Source organism: Equus przewalskii, chromosome X (genome assembly GCF_037783145.1).
Source record: "Equus przewalskii isolate Varuska chromosome X, EquPr2, whole genome shotgun sequence".
Taxonomy (NCBI): domain Eukaryota; kingdom Metazoa; phylum Chordata; class Mammalia; order Perissodactyla; family Equidae; genus Equus; species Equus przewalskii.
Genome location: NC_091863.1, coordinates 121,099,927 through 121,112,306, shown reverse-complemented (window position 1 = coordinate 121,112,306; position 12,380 = coordinate 121,099,927). Strand labels below are relative to the sequence as shown.

The following is a 12,380-nucleotide window of genomic DNA, read 5'->3' as shown; positions in this document are numbered from 1 at the left end:
TTCTGTCACTTTTTATAGGACTATTACTGAGCCATTTGGGGAAAAACAGCAACAGAAATCAGTCAAGTTCCAGCATATGTTGAAAGAAAAACTTTAGAGTATGTCTTTGCTGCGTATTAAAGCACTGATGGCCTAAGCATTGGCTGTGTAGATATGAGATATGACTTTAAATTTGGCCTTATTTTTCTTTTTCATTCTGCAAATCAGCCCTATTAATTTCTAGTGGTAAGGTGGATACATGGCTACATACATGCTTATTTCCTAGAAATCAGAAAGCGGGTTAATTGGATAAGATGAGCTACTCTCTGTACTGAATTAGCCACAAGCTGAACGTAATTTGGGTACCTCCCTCTTGGAACTTTGGATTGTCTAGAGGAAGAGTGAAGTCAGTCCCTGTGATCTCAAGGCAAAGTGGAGAGTGTCAGTAGGAAAGTAGAGAACAGGGTGGGAGAACTCTTCCAGCCAGGCAGCAGGGACTTCTGAGAGGAGGAGGAATGAATTGGTGCCTGAGTGGGGAGGAGGATTTGAGGAGTTGGTGAAGGACATTTTAGTCAGTGCAGAAAACGGGAACAAAGGTACAGTGAAAGAGCTTAGATGGCATTTACATGGAATGGTGACTTTATTATAGCTTCTCGTTTACTTGTTCATCTCCACACCAGACAGTAAGTTTTATGAGGGCAGGCACAATGCTGGACACTGAGAACACAGCCTCATGGAGTTTACACTTTTTTGGGGAATCTAGAACAAACAAACAGTCCAAAGATAACTATAAATTTGCAAATTGCAAAAAGCATGATGAAGGAAGAGGGCAGGGTGTCATGGGGAAGAAGCAAAAGTGGATCTAGGGGACCAGGAGGAGCCAACCATGTGTCAACATAGTGGAAGAGGACTTCAGGTTGAGGACATAAGCCTATGCAAAGGCTCTGTGTTAGAAGAGAGCTTTGAGAAGTCAGAGAGAGGAGGCCAGTGCATCCAGAGTATGACAGATAAGAGGGAGTGTGGCACAAAATGAGGTTTGAGGAATAGGCAGGCATGGCAGCAACACGCCTTATAGATCATACAAAAGGAGTCTGGATTTTATTCCAAGATCCAGTGGAAACCACTGAAAGCTTTTGAGCAGGAGAAGGACAAGGTCATATTTCAACAAATACTTTTGGAACAATTGGACATCCATACGCCAAAAAAATATGAACTTCAACCTCAACCTCACCCTTTATAGAAATATTAACTCAAAATGGATCATAGATACAAATGTAAAACCCAGAACTAAAGAACTTTTAGGGAAAAAAAAAATAGGAGAAAATCTATGTGATACGTAGTTTGGCGATGAATTCTTGGACATGGCACCAAAAGCACAATCCAACAAAGAAAAGAATGGTAAAATTATCCTTCTTCAAAATTAAAAACTTTTATTTTGCAAAAGACACTGTTAAGAGAATTAGAAAAGAAGCTACGGACTAGAGAAAGTACATGCACATCAAATATCTGACAAAGGACTTGTATCCAGAATATACAAATAATTCTCAAAACTCAACAATAAGAAAACAAACAACGTAATTTTAAAAATAGGCAAAACATTTGAATATTCAAATGATGAAAAGATGTTCAACATCTTTAGTCACTAGGGGAATGCAAATTAATACCATAATTCAATACCCTAGAGAAATGAAACAAAAACTATGTCCACCAAAAGCTTGTACATGAATGTTTACGGCAGCTTTATTAATAATTGCCAAAAAATGGCAACGGCTCAGATGTCCTTCAACATGTGAATGAGTAAACTGTGGTACATCCATACAATGAAACGTAACTCAGCAATAAAAAGTTTATGATGCGTGCAACAACTTGGGTGAACCTCAAAGGAATTATACTGAGGGAAAGAAGCCAATCTTTAAAGATTATATGCTGTGTGACTCTATTTATACGACATTCTCAAAAAGACAAAACTAGGGATGCAGAATAAATCAGTGGTTGACAGGGGTTAGGAGTGAGGTAAGGAAGGGATGACTACAAAGGCATAGCACAAGGAAGTTTCTTTGGGGGTGATGGAACTGTTCTTTATCTAGACTATGGTCATGGTTACATGAATCTATGCAAGTGTTAAAACCACAGAACTATACATCAAGAGAAAACAAATGAATTTTACTGTATAATTTAACAAGCAAATTGTTTAATTATTTGAAAAATGAAAATGTGTCCACAAAAAGACTTGTAAAAGAATGTTCATTCCAGCTTTATTTGTAGTAACCCAAAACTAGAAATAAATGTCCATCAAAAGGAAAATAGTTAAAAAATTGTGGCATATCCAAAGAACAAAATACGCCTCAGTAACAAAAAGGAATGAACTACTGATACAAATGACATGATGAATCTTAGAGACATCATGCTGAGTCTAAAAGGGCAGACTCAAGACAGTATATATCATATGCTTTCATTTTTATGAAGTTCTACTAAAGGAAAAATGTATAGTGAAAAACATCAGAACAGCAGTTGCTCTAGGTGGGGGGAAAACTAACCGAGAAGGGACACAAAAAAGCTTTTAGTGTGTTGGAAATATTGTATGTCTTGATAGGAATGTGAGTCCCATGGGTTTATGCATTTGTCAACATGCATGGAATGATATACTTAAGATCTGTGCATTTCATTACATGTAAATTTTACCTTAAAAATGTAAACAACATAAACTCAATTAAGGAGGTTTACGTTTCAAAATAATGTGAGTCGGCAATCCTAAAACTACTTTCTGTGCTTTTTAGACTTGAGCAAATGAGTAAATATATTGTGGATAATGAGGCAAGGACTCTCTGACTATTGTAGAAGAGTGTTGCAACAGTGGAAACGGGAAGACTGGGACGAACCCCGCAGTGTTGGTGTAGAATTGGAGGTATCAGTATGAATTCATGGTTTGTATTATTTTACATACACACATACACAAAGGTACACATACATATAGATGGGTAGGCAAGGAAATAACACAGATATAGATCTCCATGCCTATGTATGTGTATGTGTACCTGTTTCCTAGTTCTGAAAGCACCTAGAAATAATAACCAGTAACAATGAGCACAACTAGTGCCCAGATTTTGGTTTCTAAATATCTCCACTTAAAGAAGCCACGGCTCCCTTGACCAAGGCTTAGAGAACCAGCTTATTTCATGGCTGAGGCTGAGAAAGTACAAATTAAATCTGGAACATCGTATATATAGCGCCAGAAAGTAAGGAATGCCCCAAGAATGGTGGGAAGCATCAAAAAGACACTAGAGCCAGGTTGAAGAGGCTGCCACTGGTCGATTCTAGGACAATCTGAGCATTAAAATAAATAATAATAGCAAAATAAACAAATGGATAAATAAATAATGAATGAATGAGGCAGAGGGGAGGAGAAAGAGAAAAAGAGGTGGAGAGGGGAGAGGAGAGGGGAGGGAAAGGAGAGAGGGAACAAGTGGGAGGAAGGGGGAAGAAAGGGAGAGAATAATGATAAAGCAAATGGAGCACAATGTAAACAGCTGTGAGCACAGGCAAAGGTGGATACATATGGTAGTTCCTGCCAATATTCAAATAAAAAGTTGAAAAGTTGAAAAACCAAAGTTTAATGGAGCTAAAGCAAAAAATTATCCTGGGAATAAAAGGGTAAAGCAAAAAGCATTAATTCAAAAGAGAGCCGGATCCTGTCCCACTTCTTCAGATGCCTAATACACAGCCTGGCATCTTCATTACAGGATGACAAATGAACAGTGTGAGGAAAAAAATACTACATTGTTAATTATCTGAGTAGCGCAGGCAGCTGCCAGCATATTTATCCAAAACTACTTTTCATAAAATAGGCAAATACTCAGATAATTCTTCCCAGATTTTTTGAAACTTTGATATTTATGAGACTTATTTTCATTAGTGTCTAAACCCTCAGTAATTTTAGTGTGCTTCAGTGAGTTTTGAGTACAAACTATTACTTAGAACTTTTCAAAAAATATTAACAACAAAATTGCTCTTATCAATCGTCAATCTAATAAGACAATCTAATGATTTTATGCTTTTGGGTGATCAAAAAAATTTGTCATGCAGCTGGAGATGGAACATGGCTTGGCTAGAGGTCCTATAAACACAATGAAATATAAAACCCAGAATCTTGAGACTGTTATCCCTTCTTCTATCTTCTTTTTTTTGTGTCTGCCCTTTCCACGGACCAGGCTCTGTACATGCCAACAGGACAAGTTAAACAGGACAAGCCAAGAGGCTGGCTCCAAATCTGACAACTATAGCTGCATGGGAATGGGTTTGTGGGTTATTTCCCCTGAGGCCAGGCTGTCAAAAAGCCCCAAGTCCTTTCTTTATCAGTTGGCACCAGGTGTTAATATGTGAGTGTCTCCCAGGCGTGTGTGAGAGCATGAATCAGCTGACTGGATGTGGCCTTCAAGCTGGGAATGCCATCACATTCAGATTTGGCCAGACCCCGTCCACCCATCAAGGAGACATGGACACTTTTCACGGAACAATTTAATGGATAGAGAACCATCTCATAAGGATAAAGGTTTAAAATGTGCTGGCTTGAAACTGAAAAAGAAAACTATCTTAAATTAATAGGAAAATAAAAGTATTGAAGAAATCACCAAACACAGATTTCAGATCATGACCATAAACCAAAGTCACGTTAACCCTCTGCACTTAATAATGTCTTTATAGCTCAGTTAAGGATTTGGTATAGTTTTAAATGATAATTATTCTATATTTGGAAGTACTTCCTAATCAATCATAACTTAACTTTGTACAGATCTCATTTCCTTCTCTTATTTGATTGTCATACACAGTCTTCAGTAATTATTCTCGCCAGTTACAGACAAAGAACGTGAGACTTAAGGAGGCTTCTCCAAGATCACAAAACTTGTAAATGGTCAAGCTGAGAAATAAAACCTAAATATTTTAGTTTAAAAATCCAAATCCTATGTTTTTTTAAAATATCCCTAGACCACAAGGCCGCCCCAGTATTTGGCAAAGGTGATGGGAAGTAGTGTGGAGTAGAATGAGCCAAGTAATCTGCAGAGAGAGAGCAGGGGGCCTTGTTGAGGCTTCCCGTGGAGTGAAAAGCAGGAAGAAATAATGGTGAGTGACTCTAGCGTGGCTCTGTCCTGGCTATCCCATAGGGAGGGCAGGGGCGAGCTGACATGGTCCTGGTGCCTCACCCACGGCTGCTCACACCTTCCTGCCTGTAGTCCTCCCCAAGTTCTGTGAGATCTGATCCTCTGTTCCTCTCTGCCCTCCTTTCCTGCTAGTTGCCCCTGGTGACTTGGCTCCAGCAACACTGGCTTCTCAAACACATCCAATGTGTTCCTGCCTCAGGGACTTTGCATCTGCAATTCTTTTTGTCTGGAATATTTCCTCCAAAATCCACATGGCTTGCTCTTTCACTCCTTTCAGGTGTTAACTCCAAGGTCACCTTCTTGTTGAAGCCTTAGCTGGCCACCCTATCTATTACATTAAGCCATTAGGAATTGCCAATATCGCACCATCTTTTAACCTATAAAAATATCAATTGTGTATGGCAAAATCTAATAAAATTTAATCTCCCCCCACAACCTCCCTATCTCTCTTCACTGCTTAATGTTTTCCCTTTGCCCTCCTCACCTTATAACCTACTCTAGAATATTTATTTATCATCTTTCTCCTCCACTAGAATGTAAGTTCCAGGAAGATAAGGATTTTTGTTCACTCTGTATTCTCAGAGCCTAGAACAGAACCTCCCACATAGTAGGTGTTAAATATTTGCTGTATGAATAAGTTTCACTGGGACTGGAATGATGAGATTGACAAGCTAGCTACTTAGTGGTAGAGAAATCCAACCAAACGGCGTGTGAATCAATGATGTGCAGGCCCTTCTCCTGCTCAAAATGGGGTGGACATGAGGAATGAAGTCAGTACAGTCTAATAATCCATCACGTGAGAGCTGAGGTAGTTGGAGCTCCATCAAACAAAATCTCACTAATTAGGACTATCGTATATCTTTGAAAAATTCTCCTCACAACTTTGTACAAGATAATTCTTCACTGAAACAAATTGAAAAGGGAATTAGGCAGGAATATTCTTTTTGGTGCAACTGCTGACAGGGTGGAGTCTCCCCAGGGACCCATTCTAGCCCTGTAGCAGCGTCAGAAGACTGCAAGTAAAGGTAAGAACTACTAGAACCCTTGGAAATACATGTCATTTGTCTTTCCCGTTTCTCTACTCTATCTTAGTAGGAAAGGATGCTATCTTCGGACAAAGTTCTAGGAGTAATCGGTGTGGTCTCCTCCCCTGCTAATTCTGCTCTCCCCTGAAATTTAAGGCAAAACTAAAGGGGAAAAAACCTGTTTTCTCTCAGTAATGTCCCCAGTCAAGTACTTCCCAAAGATTCCTTGAATTTTCTCCTTGGAATCCCATACCAGCCACAGCTCCTGAAACTGGTGTCTGGGCAAGAATGAGCCCAGGAGAAGCTGGGTCCCAATTTCAGTTTTACTACTGAATGAACTGTGTGAATTTAGGAAAATCAGACATCCTCTGTGGCTGCACTTTCTCATCTTTACAATGGCTCTTGAAACTACCTTAGAGATTTGTGAAAAATTAGGTTAATAAACATGAAATCACATCATGAAAGATAAAGTACAGAGTGCATTTGTATTAAGATGACACTATGACAGAATTTTGGGACTTATCTTTACACACAACTGGCCAAACTAAAAGAGCAGATGAGTGCTTCCTTCTGACTACAGCAGCACTAAGACAGGAGAGGGCTACACAGGATTCAAGTTTTTGCCTACCCCTCACTGACTCTCAAGTATTCCTTACTTCTTTCTATCTTCGACAGTCCAAGCAAGCAAGACCTCCCACTCCAGTGCATCTGTAGCTTTAATGGAAAATAACCCAGCCTTTGAGTCCCTCTCCTGAAATGAAAAGTTCTTTAGCCTCAAATCTGAAACATGCAAGGACAGAACATCCTCCACGGAAACAGACCCTTTCTTTGAATTTCTTTCATAAGCATGGACAAAGCTTTCATGCCTCTTAGCAGGATGCTTCCTACCTTTCAAAGAACATGTAGAATTAACAAGGGAAGTTCCAGAAGCATTTTGAGAGCACTAGGTCTCTATGACCTTTGTGCCTAATTACTTTTCTAACCATCCCTTGGACTGTAAAATGGGAGCCGGATTATCAATGACTGCTCAGGATGCCTGCAAACCATAATCTTGAAATGCCTCTAGCTCTTCTCCTTTTTATTTGAAACTATATTGAGGGCAAGTAACAAGTCTATGACAAAAATAAGGCAATACTGGTTTGCACTGGTTTATAACAATACTGCACCATGTCTGAGAGGTCTCATGGATTACTCTTTTGATAGGATCAATCAATCAGTCAGTCTCTGAGCAGATACTCCTTTCTGCCTACTCATGTTAGCCTCTGTGCTAGACAGGGATGCGGCTGACAGGTCCTCCCTTTGAGACCTCAAGACAGTGGACAAGCCAGGTCAACCAACAATCCATCATGTGAGAGCTGAGGCAGCTGTAGCCAGCACAGTGGCCCCATGTTGGAAGTGAGGAGGAGGGATATGGGAGGGGTGGGGTCTGGAATTAAACAGAATTTTCTTTATCAAATCCATCATTTCTTTCCTAAACGTCATTTTTCCATCTTACTGTCTACATGATAAACAATCCATTGCCTAATTTTTGAAGGAACTTTAGTAATATTTTATGAAAATATAGGTATAAAACTATAGTGGATTCATCCATAATGGTGTGATAGTTTCTTATAATATTAAATAGGATATGATTTTAAGCCTTAAGAAAACACCTCCCTTATATTCCATGAAACTCAGTGGCACAGATGTAGTAGTTGGCTCATTTCTGCATCAGAATATTTTTCATTCAATAAACTCTACTTAAAAAATAAAGCGCAGGTTTCCTCACTCTCTGAACTCTATCTGAATATTTTCTATAATGATCTGCTAATTTACACAAAATGCATTACCCAAACCTACTAAATAAATCTCTTTTAGGTTGCATGCAAGACTACGTTTAAATCGTGCACTCCTAAGCAAAAGAATGTGGTTTGCTGTTATTATCTCTCAGTCTGATAGTGTCTTGAGTTCACATTGTTTAAACATGTTATGTTTTATAGATATCCTCTTCCCCATGTTATTCAGTAAAAGGTCTTCCAATAAAGTAGAGAATCTAATGATGGAAATGGGCAAGAAGCCTAAAAAAGCACATGCACTACAAGAAAATTAGGGAGTGATAAAGCATATTAATACATTTGAATGGCTATTAGTCTTAAGCTTGGCCATGCACATATCCCCAACCCCTATGAATCACAAATACAATGCTGAATATTTACATGAAATTTGAGGTTCTTTCAAAAACAAATCTTGCTGGTGCAAGTGAGTGTGGTCATGGCAGGAGCAGACTTGTCCCATTCAACAGACAATACAATTGCAAGAGATGTAGAACACCAAGCAAAGGGAATGCAAACAGCCTGCCACCGTGAGCTCTGGTTTTCATCCCATTGCTCTGTGTGTAGCTTCAGACAACGGTTCACAGCCAAAAACCTCTGAACTCTCCTGCCAGGAAGGGAAGATTCTCCCCCATTCCTTAGATCCAGACACAGATGAACCTCAGACATTTCCTGTTTAACTCATTTCTTCACCAGCTCTTTCTTCCTTCCCTCCTCCTGCCACCAAATAGTAACAGTGACCACAGCCTCCAGCTAACCCCCTCTCACCACCAGAGCTGACACAAACATGCTTTCAATCATAAGAAACCTCTCGAAAAATTATCTTGTTTATTTTACTTTGTTAAGTATTATTGGCATGTAATGCACATCCTTAATGTGTTATTTTGTTATTTATTTACATGTACATGTACACTATGATGTAGAAGGAAAATGTAACCCATTCTCAATACTCTACACTGAGCAGTGTCTAATATTATGGCTTACTACATACAAACATACCTACTAATGATGTGGATTAAGGCTGCCCCAGCTAGAGAAGCCCAAGGTGACCTGGCCTACATGCCAAACTATATGACCCAGTGGACTTTTTTTATGATATGAATTAGGACTGCCCCAGGGAGAGAAGCCCAGGGCATCCTCACCTACATGCCGATCTATATGGCCAGATTCGCATCTAAAGTTATATGACCGCACAATAACCAGACCCCATCTGCACTGAAATCATTTAATGACTTTTTACATCATCTTTTCTTTTTTCCAGTAAAAATAAGTCACGTACCCATGCCTTATAAAATTAGCCCTAACCCTCAACTCGGGGCAGCAGCAGGAGCTCTGACTGCCCGTGGGTCCTGTCCCCACGCACCAGCTCTGCCTGCCCATGGGTCCTGTCCCCATGCCAGCGGGGGCAGCAGCAGCTGCTCTGCCTGCCCATGGGCCCTGTCCCCATGCCAGCGGGGGCAGCAGAAGCGGCGGCAGCAGAAGCTCTGACTGCCCATGGGTCCTGTCCCCATGCTATTCCACACTATTCTCTAAATAAAAGAGCACTACTGCCAGATCTTGAGAGTCTAAGAAATCTTTCTTTCGACTCCTCGGCTCACTGACCCCGCATCACTAATGAGTTTATCAAGTAGTAAATAACTAGATAGTATTACAAATAATTTCTATTTTGCAGAAATCCTTGGTGGATTGTTAAATAGATGTAAAAGGGGGTTTTAGAGATATTTGGCAGATTGGCATTTTCTTGTGGGTTAGGAATGCATTTTTATTTTTCCCACTCAAAATAACGGAACGCTGGCTTCTGTTCACTGAAAATATGCTAACAAACAAATGCTAAAGAACAGATTAGATTCCCAAGAAGAGAGACGCCTGTAAATAGCAGCTCCCACGACGTGTGCTTGTTCTTCTACCATCTAAAAGCATCTCAAGAACAAGAGGTAATCAAGTACTATTTTTAAATGTATTGTCTTAATTTGAAAGTCATTAAATATGCCAGATAAGTGTGCTCTACTTATTGCTTTTTTAACAAAAAGCCAATCACTTGTATTTATATTCAGTTGGAAAAATATTAATTATATTAGTCGGGAAAGGGAATTCAGACTAGTAGATTGCTCTTCTGGATTCAACTGTCTGTTGCTGGGTTTTTTTTCATTTTGATGGAAAAAAATATTTGCAAATGTTAATTCTCGCTTCAGTTTTATTTAATAAAAGTGTGTTATAGGTCTCCATTACTTATGCCGGCATTCGCCTCTCACCTGTGCTCCATAGACAGGTGTTCCTCATCCGAATCTTCTATTGCTGGAATGTCCTCAGCAGCTTCCTTTGCAGTGCAAAGTTCCTGCAGAACAACTGGCATTTTAGATACTTAAAATGTACTTATATAGTAAAAATACCGGACACATTTGTATAGAATGTAGTAAATTTGGAAGCAATCTCATATCCAACGTTGCAACCAATCTGTATATCAATGTGAGAAAGGCACTTGATTTTACAGATGTGAAAACTGAGGATTGTAGAAATAATGATTTGGCCCAAGACACACAGCTAGTAGATCCAGGATCAACGTAGATCCATTTCAAAGTTGTACTCTGAGCGCACTGCTCTTCCCACAGTGCTACACAGCCACACTGTAAAAAACAGCCTCTTCCAAAAGCCCTCTGTCCTCACAAGATTTATTCTCCGAGATGACCACTAATATGGAACAAATATCCTAGAAACCCACGATAAACTGGGACAGATCACAAATAGATATCTTTGTGCCATGAGGGGACTAGGGTAGGAGTGGTGTGCCAAATGAGATTCTTCTCTTTCTCAGAGGAGGAAGTAGATATGGGAGGTGACCCCTGAGATGGGATGTCTGCCTTCTCATGGCAGATGTGAGAGCTCAAATCCCAGAGAGCTGCAGAGAGGGGTAATGAATGGGCAATCAGACCAAGCAACTTCCTTCAATTGCTTTTCTCTCTACCACATTTCTCACCATCTTAAATTTGGAAAAATATATCACCACTCTAAAACTGAACGTAAAAGGGATCCTTCAAAGCTTCTGAAACGTGGTCAGTTACAGCCTATATTTCAAACTAGAGAAAAAGTAAAGCAGCTCTTTCGCCCTCTCTGGATCCTCTAATAACAATAATGATGATAACGACAATAACGATGATCATCATGATGACTGCGATAGCCCACATTTACTAAGTGCTCGCCATGTAGGAGGTGCTGTCTATGTTACTCTTCACAACAACCTTAAAAGGAGGTAGTATTATCATTATTTATAGAAGAAAAACAGAGGCTAAAAGATGTAAGTGACTTGGATAAGGTCCTGCAGCTAGTAGGGGAAAGATCTGAATCGGGCTGGTAAGGAAAGGATCTGAATTCAGGTGGTCTGGATCCAGAGGCCTCTCTTGTAAAGTGATTGGATATGTTGTATGGCACAATGTCATCACAATATTAACATGGCCCAAATAGAGCTTTTGATTTTGCTCCCCTCAGCCCCAGCCCTGCACTGCCCAAGCCACACTGTCCCAGTCTTGCACAAGTCAGTTAGTGGCACTTCCATTCACTGAACTGCTCAGGCCCAAAAGCTAAGAGTCATCTTTAAATCATTTTTCTCTCTCCTCCCACCCACCTCCAACGCATCAGTAAGGACTTCAGGCTCTATCTCCAAAATATAACCTGAATCCGTGTACTTCTCTCTCCATCACTACAATCCTAGTTCAAGCCCTGTCATCTCACATCGCTCCTCTGGCTTCCATTTTTGTTCCCCTATACTCCATTTCCCACCCAGCAGCCAGCCTGATCTTGTAAAAATAACATCGTGGCCAGCCTGGTGATATAGTGGTTGGGTTCACGGGCTCCACTTTGGCAGCCTGGGGTTTGCGGGTTCGGATCCCAGGCACAGACCTCTGCACTGCTCATTGGGCCATGCTGTGTCAGGCGTCCCATATACAAGGTGGAGGAGGATGGCCACCGAGGTTGGCTCAGGGATAATCTTCCTAAGCAAAAAGAGGAAGATTGGCAACAGATGTTAGCTCAGGGCCAATCTTCCTCACCAAAAAAAAATCTAAAAAATCAAAAGTAAAATAAAAATTACATCAGATCATGTCATCCTCCTGCTTTCCACTGCACTTGGAAGAAAACTCAAACTCATTACCATGGTTCTCAAAGTTCTACATAATCTGGCCCCTGCCTACCTCTCGAACCTCATTTTCTACTACTCCTTACTTCTTTCCCCTTATTCTACTCACTTTGTTCCCTGGAACTCTCCAGGCTAGTTACTGCCTCAGAATGTTTACTGCTGTAGAACCCTCTACCTGGACTGCATTCCTTTCTTTGCTGAGTTCGCGCCTTATCATTACTGGGGGTCTCTGTTCGAAAAACAGGTCATCAGAGATCTTCCCTGACCACTCTGTCTGAAC

At 40.3% G+C, this 12,380-nt stretch overlaps 1 protein-coding gene across 12 annotated transcripts in view; it reads right to left on the bottom strand.

The window, feature by feature from the left end:
* The window catches only part of PASD1 (PAS domain containing repressor 1), a 97,785-nt gene that overhangs the window by 36,145 nt on the left and 49,260 nt on the right, over positions 1-12,380 (bottom strand). For all 12 annotated transcript variants that reach the window (XM_070604015.1, XM_070604018.1, XM_070604019.1 and 9 more), the window contains one exon: positions 10,224-10,306. In XM_070604015.1, the coding sequence (XP_070460116.1) occupies positions 10,224-10,306 (83 nt within the window). The remainder of the gene's footprint in view (positions 1-10,223; positions 10,307-12,380) is intronic.